General features: G+C 39.8%; 1 protein-coding gene across 3 annotated transcripts in view; it reads left to right on the top strand.

Moving 5' to 3' along the window:
* The window catches only part of MLLT3 (MLLT3 super elongation complex subunit), a 254,259-nt gene that overhangs the window by 226,798 nt on the left and 11,172 nt on the right, over positions 1-16,289 (top strand). For 2 of the 3 annotated variants that reach the window (XM_068552312.1, XM_068552313.1), the window contains exons 6-9: positions 7,816-7,885; positions 9,679-9,808; positions 12,452-12,551; positions 13,762-13,836. In XM_068552312.1, the coding sequence (XP_068408413.1) occupies positions 7,816-7,885; positions 9,679-9,808; positions 12,452-12,551; positions 13,762-13,836 (375 nt within the window). The remainder of the gene's footprint in view (positions 1-7,815; positions 7,886-9,678; positions 9,809-12,451; positions 12,552-13,761; positions 13,837-16,289) is intronic. The other variant, XM_068552314.1, reaches the window with a different exon arrangement.

Raw genomic sequence — 16,289 nt, 5'->3', positions numbered from 1 at the left:
GAAAAAGAGACCAGTTAAAAGATAAGTCTCTAACGTTACAACCAAGTGGTATATTTAATGACCAGTTGTGAAACTCAACTTCTGTGTGCACAGTCTTTGCTCAAGGAATAGTAACATGCTTATAGGTGGTACAACTGTAAATGGTCTGTTTCCAGATGATGTCTCATTCCTAAAGCTCTTAACAAGTGAGCGATTTTCAGAACACATCTGGCACATGCACCATCTTGCAGCAACTGGATTTTTTTTGAAAGATCACATGTTCTGGCCACAATAGTCAGTAGCAGCCTTCAAAGTACAACTGGTGATGAGAGATAAAAGACTTGAGGCTCCTCTGTTTAAAAGAGAGGAAGCTAAAAGAAAATTATAGCCATCCCTAAGTGTGGAAAAGGGTCTTATGGAAAGATTTATAGACCCTTGTTCCCCAAGGCCATTTCGTTTCCTAATGGGATTTTGTGTTCTCAGACAGGGAGTACAAAATGATGACAGCATTTAATAATAATAGTGAAGATGACGATAATAACGAAGAAAGCAAATGCAATTGTAAAAACAGAGGCACCTCAATAGAAAGCCAGTTATCTTGGCACCCAGGATAATTTTGTCCGTAAATTGAAAATATAACAGAAATCAAGATCTTTCCTCTTTTGCTAACCAGTGGGGAGGGCAAGTCTTAGGATCTTGCTCTGTTACAGGCAAACGATGGGTATAACAATAGCTTTTGATAATACAAGGGCCCAAGAGACTAAATACAATTATAATGTAACATCAGGTTCACTCAAGTTGTCACAGTACTTACAAATGGAGAGGATTTGCCAAAGAGAGATGTGGTTTCTTCCCCTGTAGTCATAGACCTGAGTAATTAGCAATAATGGTTCCAGCTTCCTATTCCAGTGTCCTTTCTCCAATTAAACCTTGTTTTCAAAGAAAGAGTTGTTGACAGGTTACTTAAAGCATTAATTCTGTTTTGTTTTTCTGTTTTTTTTTGTTTTTACCCCTGCAGTTTATGGGAATTGTATAGAAGGGTTGGGAAAAGAGAGTAGATCACCCTTGAAGGCAAATAAAATAAATGATTGTAGTGTGTTGCCTGATGTGCTTGCTGGTCCTCTTGATCACTGCCAATGTCCAGAGGATCAGGAAAATTCAGAGGAGAAACTTACTTGCTTTTTTTAAAAAAAACAAAACTTACTGTACTAGAGAGGCGAGTAGCCAAAGTACATTGTAGTATTGATTGGACGAATGTTAGAAGCAGTTGATACAGACACATTCAGACCCAGGGATGAAGTGTTTTGTCTTACCACTGGTTTGCTTTGGGTGCTGATCACAAGATGTCCCTTAGACAGAAGAATATTCAGTTTCACAGTGACATAGAAAACTTTGTTCCCTGACACTAGTGTTATAAAAGGGTGTTAGTGTGTTCAGGACCCTGCTTTAAATTCATAGCACTTTTTCAAGGTCAATAGGTGTAGTAGAACGAGCACTGGATTAGAAGTCACAAAACTTGGTTGTAATCCACCTATTGGGCTGGCCAAAATGTTCGTTCGGGTTTTTCTGTACCATCTCACCAGTCACTTGATAAATATTACCCACTGGCCACTTAATTTTATTTTGCTTCAGTTTCATCATCAGTAAAATGGAGATTAAAAAATGTGTTCTATTTTAGTCAACTCTGGCTGCCATAACAAGGTACCATAGACTGGGTAGTTTAAGTAACAGGAATTTATTTATATATTTATTTATGGACGCTGGGAAATCCAAAGTCAAGGTGCTGACTGATTTGGTTTCCCTGTGAGGGTTCTTTTTTTTGGCTTGCAGCTGGCCACCTTCTCACTGTGTCTTCACATGGGAGGGGTGAAGGAGGAAGCAAGTTCTCTGGTGTCTTGTCTAAATAAGCGCTCTAATCCCTTCATGAGAACCCCACCCTCATGACCTCATCTAAACCTGATTACTCCCAAAGACTGCATCTCTAAATACCATCACATGGGGGTTAGGACTTCAATATACGGTTTCTTGGGGTGGGGGCACGTGTAGTCCATAGTACTTACTTGCCTTTCTCATGGCAGAACATACGAAATAAAGACTATGATAGAGCTACACAAAGATACATTAAGAGGTTAGAGTTATTGACTGATTTTTCCAATCTTATTCTCATATACCTTTCTATATAATAAGGTTTTGTTCTTTTAGCATGTTTATTTTGAGTTATTAATGTAAAACCAAATGAAAATAAAAGTTCTCTTGTTTCTAGCCTTTTGACAATTCACTCTTGCGTTGACCTTGTTAAATTTAAGTGTTATTTTATAACTTTTAATACTTATTTCCTTGCTTAACTTCGACCTTACCTTTAATTGACATAGCTATCACAATATATTACCTATTAACAGAAATTGGTAAGAGTGTGTTCATAGGATGAAGAACATTTTACACAATTGTATAGATGGATGTTATAGGTCATTTTTCTTTAAAATCAAATGTATATTTGAAAGTTGAGTTGGATTATCTTCAGTTTCTTAGAGTAGAGAAACTAAATGATGTAGTCTCTCTTTTTTTTTTCTTATAAATTCATTTATTTATTTATCCATTCCTGGCTGTGATGGGTCTTTGCTGCTGCACATGGGCCCTCCCCAGCCACGCGAGCGGGGGCCACTCCTCGCTGCAGCACGCGGGCCTCCCATTGCGGTGGCCTCTCCCGCTGCAGAGCACGGGCTCCAGGCGTGCGGGCTCCAGGCATGCAGGCAGTTGTGGCACACCGGCTCAGCAGTTGTGGCTCATGGGCTTAGTTGCTCGAGCAGCATGTGGGATCCTCCCGGACCAGGGATTGAACCCGTGTCCCCTGCATTGGCAGGCGGACTCCCATCCACTGTGCAACCGGGGAAGTCCAAGGTAGTCTCTTTCTTTCAGTTTTGTTGAGATATAATTGACATATAACGTTGTATTAGTTTAAGGTATATAACATAATGATTGGATACATGTATGTATTGTGAAATGATTGCTACATTAATTTAGTTAATATCCATCATGAATGAGTTAGTCTTTTAAAAGTGTATGACATTTGTATTTTCTTCTTTGATTAGTACTCATCCTTGACACAGTCTTTCTGAATATTTGTGCAAAGAAAAGATGATCTTTATCGCAGGGTATGTGTTTTCATTTTCTAAACAAAATAGAAATTTGTGAAAAAAGGTAGCAATGTGTCTAAAATAATTTAACTAGTTACATCATATTCTCTTCCTTTCTCCTGAAGAAAGGTATATATAATTCTCCCCCCTTTTCTTTATATTTATTGTTTTAAAGATCAAGTTGAAGTTTTGTTCATAAATATAGTTGCCCATTAGAAAAGATGGAAATTCTGCCTTCTGATTGCCTAAGGAGGAAGTCTGCTCCCAGTTTAAGGAACAATGGCAGATTTTGTAAGTCCTGTCATGTGACCTGCCTTGACAGGTGTTCTTGTTTGAAGCACTTAACTTCTAGGAGTTGTAAACATGCAGTTTTTCTTATTTGTCTTGGACAAAAATAATCCTCTGTAGAAAATCCATTACAAAATGATTTTGCATAGCCATTTAATGTTGAAGATTGCATTGCAAATCTTGGTAGGCCCATTGTTTTGGTAGTAAAGATATATCTTATTTTAGGCAGTAGAGGAGTTTGTGATCTATTGTAAATAATAGCAGCAACTAAGAATTGATTAGCTGCCATTGTAACAGCAGTGGGCTAGGAGTTTTTACTTTATTATATCAACTTAACATTATCGCTTCTACGTGAGGTTCAGTGCCCTCACTCTGAGGAAACTAATGCTTAAGCGTTCTTCCCAAAAACATATGTTAGTGAGCAATAGATTTGAGATTCTTAAGCCTATAGTTTTGTCACTGTGGAGCACACCATTTAAAGAAACTTCATGTCTAGTGTGTGATTACTCAGTAAATCAGCTAAACATGTGCTTAGGGCATCAGCAAAAAGAAGCTAAAAATTTTTTTTAGTGAGGAGAATTTTGATATTCAAAAACAAGTCTTAAATTAAGGGAAAATTCAGAACCTCATTGGAATTCCCTGCACTTAGTTTTTGGCATACCTAGGGAGGGAAAAGGAAGATACCATAATCTCTTCAATCCTTAGGGCCTATACAAATCTTAATCTAGCCCTGTTTATGGTGAATATTTTTTGTAAAGCACACAACCTTACCTAGTTTATATAGTCATCCTTGACTTGTATATTTGGGGGGTAAATCTGATTTTTTGTAAATACAAACTTAAAGTGAGCTGCAGCTCTGTTTTGTTGGACTTGATAAAATCTAGGGCTGTGTCAGCCTCATCTAGTAGGCAGAGTGGCTTTTTGAGCAGTTAACATCTAGTTGAATTTTGTCCTGGTCAGCTTAGGTTAGTTGAAGGTCCATCCACCAAAACACAATTGTACATGCTTCATCAATGTTTTTATTTACTGGTAACCATGTTCTGTCAGGGTGCTTTCTTGCCGAATACTTGGAAGAGTATGCAGGGATACTACCTCTGGATAGAGCAGTAAGTTTCTATTTTTTCTCATGATGCAAACTCTTACGCTTTCTTAAAATTAAGATTCTTTCAAAAACATGTTTTTTTGCCTGTATAAAAAGAGAAGTGATCAACTTAATATCAGTGGTCTTCCTTAATATCATTTGTTGAACTTTTAAAATATAAGCATGCCTGGCATCCCCACCCCACCCCACCAAACACTGAATCAGAATCTCCTCATGTGTCGAATCCACCCAGCTGGTTCTGATGAATATTCACAGCTATGAATCTCTGAGCCTTTGGTCAGTGGTTCTCAAAAGTCTGGCTGACCCTCAGAACAGCAGCAGTAGCATCATTTAAGAACTTGTAAGAAATCCAGGTTCTCATCACTATCCCAGGCTTAGAGAATCAGAAACCCTGGGAGGGTCTGCATTTTAACAAGTCTTCCAGTTGATTCTCTAACGCTCAAGAAAGTATGAGAATAACTCCTTTCAGTCATCTCAGAGGCCTCCTCAGCTCTCAAATTCTACAAGTCCTTGTCCTGATTGCAAAAAGCTTCCTGGACATTGGAATTTTCTGCCCATCATTCAACAGTTTATCCTCCTCCATCCACTTCTGTTGCTTTCAACTTTCCATTTTAATATTCTCATTGAATGAATGTGTCTTCTACTGTAAGCCTGCTCGAATGTTTGGTGGAAGAGTCAGGGTGTTAATGATAAACACTGCATAGAAAGCCTTTTTCTCCTGTTGTATTGCGGTTTTTTTTACCGTTTGCCAGTTTCCTGATGGTTAGCAACTGTGGCATTATTAACCTTGTTTATGGTTAAGAAACTAAAAGAAGGCTGCCTCCAGATTTGGTTCGGGCATTGGCATGATGCTTGAGACAGATGGGTCACATTTAGCATGGGGTAGTTGGAGAGATGGCCACCGTCCTCTTGATCCTAACTAATGTCACTCTCAGCAAATAGCTCTGGCAGAACAGCTCCTTTAAGTCCAGTGCGACGCGTACTGACCAGGCAGGATGGGGGTTAGAGCTCTCTCCGCTCGCTATAAGGAAACCTCTTTTTTGGCTCCCAAATGGTTTCCAGAGCTATCAAAATAATACCATTTGCAGACACTTTTCATGGCTGAAAAGAGCAACTTCGAGAGGAAAGGGAGTGCTCTGTGGACCACGGGAGAAATGTTTTGCAGCTGGGCATTGCACGTCGCTGCTGACTGCGTGCCCTTTCAGTTGTGTGACTCACCATAGTGACTGGACAGTGGAAAAGCCACTTGACAGAAATGAAGGGTACCTCCCACAGGCCTCTGTCCTTGTCCACCAGCTCTCCTTTGTGGGCCGCAAACAGCAGTGTGTAGGACATTGTACTGCAAATCTCAAGGCAATCTTGCAGTGGTGATGGGTTGGGGGGCCGCCTGCTGCTCATTAGAGATCCCGTCTGGCTCTTTTCCTGCAGGGTGAGTGGTAGATTACTGACACCTGTTTTCCCATCCAGCCTGGGGATGTGAAGTGTGCGTTAGGAATGCCTGAAAGTGCTTCCTTGTGTCTGAGTCTGTGGAGCTTGGTGTTGCTTGGAGAGGGGGGAGTAGTGGGTTCAGTGCTGAGAGGGGAGATGAAAAAACCAGGGGTGAGAAACTGTAATACGAGCTGAACTGAGATTCTCATCCTCATGGAGTGGCTTCTGATTGTGCTGTTTGTTTGTCCTCCACGTGGCCGTGATTAAACGTAGTCACCCACTGAGCAAAGTAGAAAGATGTTTCCTGTCCATGAGAAGACCTCAGATGTTTCTCAGATAACATGAGTATGGGGACTTTCCTGGTGGCGCAGTGGTTAAGAATCCGCCTGCCAATGCAGGGGACACGGGTTCGAGCCCTGGTCCAGGAAGATCCCACATTCCGCGGAGCAACTAAGCCCGTGCGCCACAACTACTGAGCCTGCGCTCTAGCCCGCAGGCCACAACTGTTGAGCGCATGTGCCACAGCTACTGAAGCCCATGCACCTAGAGCCCATGCTCCACAACAAGAGAAGCCACCGCAATGAGAAGCCCGTGCACTGCAACAAAGAGTAACCCCCACTGGCTGCAACTAGAGAAAGCCCGGGCGCAGCAATGAAGACCCAACGCAGCCAGAAGTAAATTAATTAATTAAGAAAAACAAAACATGAGTATGTAGTTGAAACTATGAGCACATTAGAAATGGAATGGAAATGGTCCACTCTTTCAACCAAATTTATCAGCATTAAGTTATTTTAAACTAAATTGGGCCTTAAACATGTAAGATTCAAGTGTGTGGATGGCATGATCAATTTCTCTGCACAGTTCTGTCCAGGTGTTTTCTCTTCCCATCTTTACCTCTTATAAAGTCTCATAAAAACTGGCAGATGGTGGACCAGAGGGCCTAATGTGCCTCCAGTCACAGATAAGAGAGCGCCTGCTGTATGCAATGCGTTGTTGCTGAGTACGAGGGAATAACAAGCAGCACAAGACAAATGCCCCAATCCTTGCTTTTTCAAGTGCTCGCAGGCTGCTAGAAAGAAAAGACATACCCATCGGAGGTGGAATGATACTGCTGCACATCTTCTAAGCAAACAAATGATCCATATTTTCAGTGGGTTTGGGGAAGGACGAGAACTCTGAGTTGATAGGTCAAGGAGGATGTGGAAATTTATTCTGGGTACTGAAGGATGAAGGGAATGCATTGAGAGTAAGAGAGTGGGGTGTGTATATGATGCTCTTTCCCTGCATCAATGTGCTGTGGAATTAAAGGGTGTTTTTTTTATTTTTGTTTTTTGTTTTTTTAAGTAGTGGGAACATCTTCCCCTGACTCATTTGTGGGACTTGGCCCGGTCTCCTATTTGTGAACTGGATGAATGGGGTTAGAGTTGGGTCATGGCCTTGGACCAGAGTGAAATTAACTGGCTCATGATGTGATTGAACTAATGACCTTGGCCTCATTACCACTATGTTTTAACCAGTTGAGTCAATCAAACATTGCAGAAAGGGTCATCAAGGTATCTTTCAGAAAGAGATCGGGATAGCAGTAAACATAGGAGTGGAATCAAAGCCAGGTTCTTGCCTCCTATAACACCCAGGTGTTTCCCTCTTTATCCCTGAGTTTTTATACTTGTTTCTGCATCTAATAAAAATATGATGGGCAAAATGAAAAGGACACTGACTCTCCTGTGTTAGTGTTTTTGACATAAGGCAATTTATAGCCATTTTTCTTACACAGTGTCAGACTGTTTCTGTGGGGTAAAATATGTTTGAGCAACAATAGTGGTTTTAATTTTAGACGTGTAGTGTCCTGTACATTTATTGATGATGACTTTTTCTTCTTTCAAGTCTGAACAACCCAGTCCTGCCAGCTCCAGCTCCAGCTCCAGCTCCACACCGTCCCAGACCAGGCAACAAGGTATCCACATCTCCTGGGCCAACTAGGAGACATTTTTCTCATATAACATCTTAATGAGTTGATTTATGGCCTATTTTCTACTGTTTTATTATTTGAATGATAACTTGGCTTTTATGCAGTTGTATTTATTTCCCCTAGGAATGCACTTGAGTATTGTTCTGTTGTATGAGGCCGACCTTTAGAAATCGCCCTTTTTCCAGTCCCTGCCATCAGAGTCCCATTTTACAAAGGGATTATAGACACAGCCCATTCCAGGGAGTTCCCAAAGGAAATACAATAGCAAAAGCTGGACTTGAGAGACTTTGACAGAGAGAAATAGGTTTTTAGTCTCCCTCCTGGACATCTTTCATTTTATTATTTTTCTACAGATTAGTAGACCTTTTTCTGTGGTGAGTGTTAATTTGCTGTCTTTAAAATATATTTTCTTCTACTCAACTCAAAATAAAGAAATTTAATTAAAAAATTTAAACTGGAACATTAACTAAATATATGTTCCAGTTTTTCATGTGTGGAAACTCTTCAAATGTGGGCTCCTTTTTTTTCTGTTTGTTTGGTTGGGTTTTTTTTAACATGAAAAGTGAGATAGTGTCAAGAAATAATTTGTTTCTGAGCATCATGTCACACATTGCCTTTTTCATTGACCACGTTGCATTCCTGATGGCCTTGTATGTTTTGAAAAGGATTAAATTGTTGTGTGTGTTCAGGCTAAGGCTAAGCTTCCAGGAAAAAATAAGACACTGTTCATTTTGGGTGTTCAGAGTTTTTGTTCCACTGACTTCCAAAGATAAAGGCCCATTATAAAAGCAGAGAAATTTGGGTTTTGCAGAATGTGAGATTACAGAGAGTCAATACTTATTTTAGAAGTGAGTTAATGATAGCTCAGATAGTCCTATCACAGATTAGACTTTAGGAATTGGCTAATCCAGAATGAAAGTGCCTCTCTCACTTTCTTGATTGCCTTTACAATCTCTTCTGTTAAGATTAGAAATATCTATTTTGTTTTCATCACATTTAGAGTAGTACGGTGAAAATAAGCCACGCTATGCATTTTTTTCTGTTTTTTTTTTTTTTTTTCAATTCTAGAATAATCTGAATTGATTTTTCTCTCCCATCTAATACTGGACACTCTTTTGAATATTCTGGGCACCTGATTTATTACATGGTCTTATTGATGTAAATACATGCCAGTATTTTGCCAGGAATTTCTTAAAAAGTAAAATAAAATTGGCTACACAAAATTGTTGCAACAAGACCTTGTGTCCAAGATCAGTATAAAATCAGAGATAGGACATTACACCACGGAATTGAAATACTTTATAATCTGAACTTGACTGAAATGCTTGCTTGACCTGAAATTGACCTTGAAATAAAAGGAACAGCTAAACCTTAATAGATCAAAAACTACCACACAAAGGCTGCATTGCTAAGAACAAGTTACAACCATGGTGATTTATTAGTCTCAACTTTTCAATACACGGATTAACCTAACAAAACATTCAATTTACTAACAGATCTTTCTTTTTAGGTGTGATTTTTCTTAGGGAAGAAAAATGCATAGAAAAAAATCCCTAGGAAATAGAGATTTTCTAAAGAACATTTTCGGGCATCTGTTATGAAAGCAATAGTGTTTTGGCAGAGGTTGCATTCCAGAAACTACCAAATTTGTCATGTAAATTGTATAAATATATATGATAGTGGTAATTTTTAACCAGTGCTCTGTGCTGGTGAGCATTCCTCTGTGTCTGATGTGGCTAAGTGTGTTTGATTGCCTGTGGTTCGTGGTCATTACTCAGGTCCTTTAAGGTCTATAATGAAAGATCTGCATTCCGATGACAATGAGGAGGAATCAGATGAGGCAGAGGATAATGACAATGACTCCGAAATGGAGAGACCTGTAAATAGAGGAGGCAGCCGAAGTCGCAGGTGAGTGTCTTGGAAGGAATGAGGTTCCCTGTAATGGAATCACACCTTTTCACTCCGCCTAATAGTATAACCACAGCAAAAGTGTGAAACACCAAAAACAATGGCAGTAATGGTCACATGCAAAAGTGTGAAACGCCAAAAACAATAGCAGTAAATGGTCACATTCATTTTTTAAGTTGAAGCACCTTGGCATGCTTAGGCACCTTCTCCAGGGAACTATTTATTCTTTTTTCTCAGAAAGGAGAGGCTTTTCCTCCATAAATTTTATAGGGAAGAAGTCCTGGTAGAAGTCTTTGCTCTTCAAAGTAAATGCCAAGGTGGCAGGACTGGCTGCTGAAATTAACTCTGCTTTCATTTGAAGAAGTTGTGTAGATCCGTTGCTGTAGGTAGCTCAGAATCTGAGGAAATGTGTTTGCTGTTTGCAGTTAGAAATGCATAATTGGCTTCAATGAATTATGTGTGTGACCTAATTAAAACCGGGATCACCTGTGTGTTTTCCAGAAAATAAATTCCTTTTAAGTGTGCTGACAGTTAGGTTCCTTAAGTAGCTTTAATGCGGTGAGGCATAATTCTACATTATAAGATGGTAATTCATGTCACTTATAATTAATAGTCAGCTTGAAATTGCCGTGAGGATTTTCTTTCTTTATCATGAGGAAAACAAATGGGCATGCTTACTTTAATGCGTTTTGAGTAGAAAAAGTATGAATCTATTTGAACTTAAAAATTACATTTATAATATATTGCGTTAAATCTTTTCCCATTATCTATTACCCTAAAATTCCTATAAAGAATGCGATCTTAACCCATACTGGACAGACCATATGTTTGCTAACTGGTAATTCCTTTGCGTCCTTTGAGAAGAGGCTCCTTAGAGTATATGCCCTATCAAATCTCTCAGCGATTCTTCCTTATGGCCGTACTCAATATCTCTTTCTCTGCCTTGTCTCCCAAACTCACCCATCTGTATTCCTTTTAAATAGGAGAAAATGAGGAACCTTACGGCTTTGGCCTTATAATGTTTCCCTTTAGAAGTCTTTAATCTGACAAGAAGGAAACTGATAGGGCAAAAAAAAACCTAAAAATGGACTGAAACTTGTAGGTGAGGAGCAGCTTTATAACAACCAACATCCTGACCACTGGCTGCTCTTACATGTAGCTGGTGAAAAGTGCATGACGCTTAGACATTTATTTAGACGCTTTCCCAAGTTATTGTTACATAGAAGATCTCGATATTCTGTGATGAGCTGTGGCCTGCCCCCTTCCTGCCCCGTCCCCTGAATCAATACGGGTCAGATGGTACACGTTTGTGAGTTGGCCGATGCGATGCACAGTTGTTGCAAAGGCTTTTCTCCCCTCCTGACATGTGGTGTTAGCACAGTCCCCGCCAGCATAACATTTGATCTTCATTGCACTTGTGAAGTCTCAACTGTTTAATCAGTTTAAATACTCAGCCACTTCAGTCAAGAAGCATTTTAAAGCAGTGCTTCAACTGAACACTTCATTAATGCAATTTAGTTAAGAAAAACAAGTTCCATCAGTTTTTGCTAAAAGGATGTCCCAGTGTATCCTTTTCATTTCCTGTCTTGTATCTTGTCTCTCTGAATATATTATGGAGCTGGAATGTGATTGCCTATTTAGGGCAAAAGAAAAACTATCCTGATTTCTGAAGCATCTTCTGTTTCTGAGAAGAATATTATATTAGGTTACTGTATAACGAAGGAGAGGGAGCAAACACTGAAGGACATTTCTAAAAGAGGGCATATGTTCAACAGAGTAGAATAAAGAAATATCTCCTATTCTGGCTAAAAGAAAATTCCATTTTGTTCTGAAAGGGAAAAAATTGGCGAGGAGGTGATATTTTTATTGTCTTTCATTGTTGAAAGATATTGTATTTTTCTAAAGCAGTTATCCCAAACACACTGTCTCTTCATGTTGCTGTGGTGTATTTCCAATGAATTGTTGTATCAGAACTAGGGTCAGCTTTGCATCATTACACTATGGAAATGATTGGTGATGGGTCTATCATTGGGCTTCACACATCCCATCTTCAGATGTCACCCTGAGCTGTCAGTCCTGCAGGGCTGTGGTCCGCATTCTTCTTAGCAGTTATTTCCACTCCTGCAGCCTGTATTTTAGCCATATTTGTAAAAATTTCACCTGTAGCAAATAGGCTGGGGGAAAGGAGAAAAAGGTAGTAACCTGTGAACTGTCTAATTTTGCTAACCTGCAAGCTTGGGTGACCTGCTTATGATAGTAGGTGGATGGAGCTGGAACAGGGAGATGAATGAATAAATGAAGCCAGTAAGATATACTGGCTGGGCACCAGCTTCAGGTCCCATTGCTTGGGTTTGAATCCTAGAACCTCCACTCTTACCTCTGTGACGCTAGGTAAGTGACCTAGTCTTTCTAGGTCTCAGTTTCCTCATCTGTGAAATGGGGATTAGTAAATGAGAAGTAGTGGGTAAAACACTTAACCCTATTCCAGATACAAAGTAAAACGCCAATACATGGTAGCGGTTATATGAGTTAAGACAAGTTCACAGTGACTAGTGTTTGGATTCCTTACTCTCTGCCCTTAATTCTTTGGGTATTTCAGGAACTGTCTGTAATGACGCATATGACTTCTCTGTTTCTTTTCAGAGTTAGCTTAAGTGATGGCAGCGATAGTGAAAGCAGTTCTGCTTCCTCACCCCTACATCACGAACCGCCACCACCCTTATTAAAAACCAACAACAACCAGGTAAGTTGCTGGGTTTGCACTTCTCAAGATTCTGCAGAACTAGAGGTTGATCATTTTTACTAAGCATGCAAAACTTTTCACCCCTTGAGTTTTAAACAAAGTCTCCCTTGATAGCAAATAAGTGGGAATCTACAGCCTTAGGAATAAACACATAGTTAGGGTAAAAGAACTTCTGTTGTCATGAAAAGTATGTTCCGTCGGATGGGTTAATTAATTAGATGCAGGACTGGATGGTGACAAGAAGTGTTGCCCATTTACTCCTGATTTCTGTATATTTTCCCCCTCAGTTGTAAGTAGGCTGTTAAGTGAATAAGAAAGAATATGACTTTTGGAGCTAATATAAAGCCTGGTTCTTTGTTTTACTAATTTACAGTAATTTATTGGTGGGAAAATAACTTTTAACTTATCCTCAGTTTCCTCATTTGTAAATGGGGATATTAATATCTACCTTGCTGGTTACTGGGAGGATGACAAAAAATATATGTAAAGGGCATGAGGCATTGTTCATACCTTGTTGGCAAACAGTTGATGATAGATGGTTATTATTATAGGTGCCCTGCCTCTGTGTGCTCATCCAGGAAAAAGAATTATCACTTGGGATTGTAAGGAATAGTTTATAAAATACACAGTAAACAGTGGTCATTATCATTGCTGTTATAAATCAAGGTAAAGGAAAGCTGATGAATTTGATGATCAACTCAGAATATAGTTATTTGGATAAGGTCTAGGCAGAACTTCGAAAGCTGTGATGAAGAGCTTTTGTTAAACAAATGATTATTTTAAATACTTGCTAAAATAAACTATTTTCAAGTATTGTAAAACCGTCATTATGCATTGAATTGATATTCTATTACCATGTTATTCTTATTTCTTTGTTTAGACAGATTCCACATGACCTCTACAATAATTGCTTAATTCAAGTTATTGTATGAATGTTAACTTGAAAATAAAGGAAATGTGGTTTTGTAAAATTATTCTGTTTCACAGGTGTCCTACCTGTGATTTTAAATAGACTTGCCCTTGAATTTGTGATCTCTGTTTTATGGGGAAACTGTGATTTTATAGCTGAAGACTTTTTCATTTTAAATTTTGTGTAAAGCATAAGCAAAAATCTCTCAAAATTTAAAACTCCTCATTTATAAAGTTTTATCTACAACTTAAAGCCTCCATTATTAAGTAGAAATAATATCAGTGTTCTTTACCTCACCAGTTACAGTTCAACTGCAATTTCTCTGTGACTGCAGGCCCAACCTCATCATCCATTACAGACTGGCCATTCAAGGAGGTGTGCATTCTTCTTCCTTATCCTAACTCCCCGAAGTCCATGTGTTTCCCCACCTCCAGTGCCAGCCATGCCCATGGCCCAGCCAGCTTTCACCTCCAGTGTGGCTCCAAGTCAGGCGTTTCGGGGGAAAGTAAGGACAATGGGCATAACCGTTACTGCCACTCAGTTGAGAAGAGCCCTGGGCTGGCTAACTAGATTACTTGGGTTTCTTATATTTATAAGTGTGTGCTTCAGTACGAGCCGGCAAAAGAATAGCATTCAGACCTCGAATATATTTTTATATCCAGTTTAAACCTATATAGGCCTAATTTCTGCTTCCAGTGGGTGGTATGTTAAAATTAGGGTACTTCCTGGGCAGTGGCAGTGCCAGGAGTGAAGAGCGTTAGGGTGTGCTTTTGTACCCCACAGTAGTCTCCTTCAGCATATTTTCCAGTCAGGTTTAAGACTGTGCTTGCTAAATAAATGCAGCTCCAACAAGCCCCCACCTTGCCCTGAAGACAGAACTGCCCCTAATCCCTTCCTGACGGGCAGTCTTGAGCTGGCCCTGGTTTCAGGGAAAGGTTTAGAGTCTTTGTCAGACTTTTTTTATTAACCTGTCTAGCAGAATGAAAACAAAAACAAATGGTATCATCTATCTAGAAAGGGTAAAAATTACTTCATCCAATTAAATAGCATACCACTAGTTCCTTGGCATATGTTTATTTGACAGATGTAGCTTCACACATGTGAATCATCAGTCTGTCAGGAGCACTCAGTGATATGTCATTTTCTCCGTACACCTATAAGCATAATAAGGAGGTCCATATGCTTTCACTCTTAACTAGTTTAGGGTAGGAAATAAATGTACCACAGGGTGCTTTCCTCTTTGGACCTATGTCTTAGGACTGGAGTGTGCTTTTTAGTCGTGTGTGTGTGTGTGTGTGTGTGTGTGAGATAGTGATGATGATGATGATCTGAAATTTCACATAAAATAGATGAAAACATACTGGGAAGGTCAAACTCTGACATGAGAAGACTCTTGAGTTTTCTTCTTCCATATCCCTTGGCTGTTCTCTGTCTGTAGGTTGATAATGGTCTCTCAAGTTTCTGTAAATTATCAGACAAAGCTGTGTTTTCCTTACCTTTTCTCAATCTTCTAGGGACTAGGGAAGAGAGAAAGTGCTAATTGAGTCAAACATTTTCTAACTCTTGGAAAAAAGTGTGCAGAGAGTGAGCCACATGTCAACAAAGCAAGTAATTAACCTGAGTATTGTTAGGAGCTACTAGTGATCATTAACATGAAAGACCCATCAGTAGAGAACCCATCTGCTGAATAATTGAGTTGTCAGTCCTCACAAAGGAATACAGAAAAATAATAATCTTGAAATTTTGATTCTCAAGCCATATCCTCAGATTAAGGAGAGAAGTGCAACTCATCACAGTTCTATTTTCAGAGACTACCACGTGCATAAATGGTGCATCTCAGCAGTCTGGGTGGCTTTTTCTTCCCATACAGCTTAATAGGGAATAATAGTGCTGTGCCATTTTAACCAAAGTTTTTTTTTTTTTTTTACTTCAAACCTTGTTATGTGAATTTCAAACAAAATCAAAATTCCAGATCCTTTTTGGCTGAAAGTGTAGAAGGGAGGGAGGTGAGGGGGCCTTAAAGGAAGGAAGCTATCCATGGGACCTGAGTTACTATTCAGAATATCATAAATCACCTATCAGCCTGCAAGGCATGTTGAATGAAATAAAAGAGTCTATCCAGTTAAACTGGTTTGAAATCAGCCCGTGGAAGACAAGGTGCCGTACTTTTCTATTCTGGAGTCGTTTCCTTAAAGATAAGAAATGATCATAAATAAAACAATTGTCTTCAGCATGGCTCGGCTCTCAGAATGAGGTTTTGACAAAGCTGTTTACTTTGGAGCAGGGAGAGATCAAAGCAGGAAGATTAACTGAGCCCTCTCTGGGCAGCCACTCAGTAACTCGAGGCGGATCACTGACACCCGGGGCTTTTGTTCCTGCCACTGCAGCTTCAGAAGAAAGAAACTAGGATTTCAATGTATTTGGGCCTTCTGTGCTGTAGCACTCACGGAATGTGTAGGGTGGGACTTCAGCGCCCTGAATGTTCTGTCTATTTTCTGCTTTGAAGAGAAGGTGGTGGAACTCTCTCAACCTAGTTAACAGCTCTATATGGCAAATAGAGAGTTCTCAGTCACTTGGCCCCCAGAGGGCAATGACTTGGGGCCTGGAATGGAGGGGGGCATTCTGGGGTGGGATATGATGGGAACAAAATTCCGTTTTCTACTGCACAAGGCAGGCAGCCACTGTTTTTCCCTCTTGCCTGAAATCGCAGCAGATCTGCTCTGCTTGGGCCCAGCCCCAGATCTGAGTTGGTGAGGAGTGCCATCTACTGACCTACTTACTCCTAGGTCTCAGCGCCGGTGTTCCCTTGAGGTCTCATTTTCAACAAT

This window comes from Eschrichtius robustus, chromosome 10 (assembly GCF_028021215.1).
Source record: "Eschrichtius robustus isolate mEscRob2 chromosome 10, mEscRob2.pri, whole genome shotgun sequence".
Lineage (NCBI taxonomy): Eukaryota > Metazoa > Chordata > Mammalia > Artiodactyla > Eschrichtiidae > Eschrichtius > Eschrichtius robustus.
This window is presented reverse-complemented; position numbering and strand designations above follow the sequence as displayed.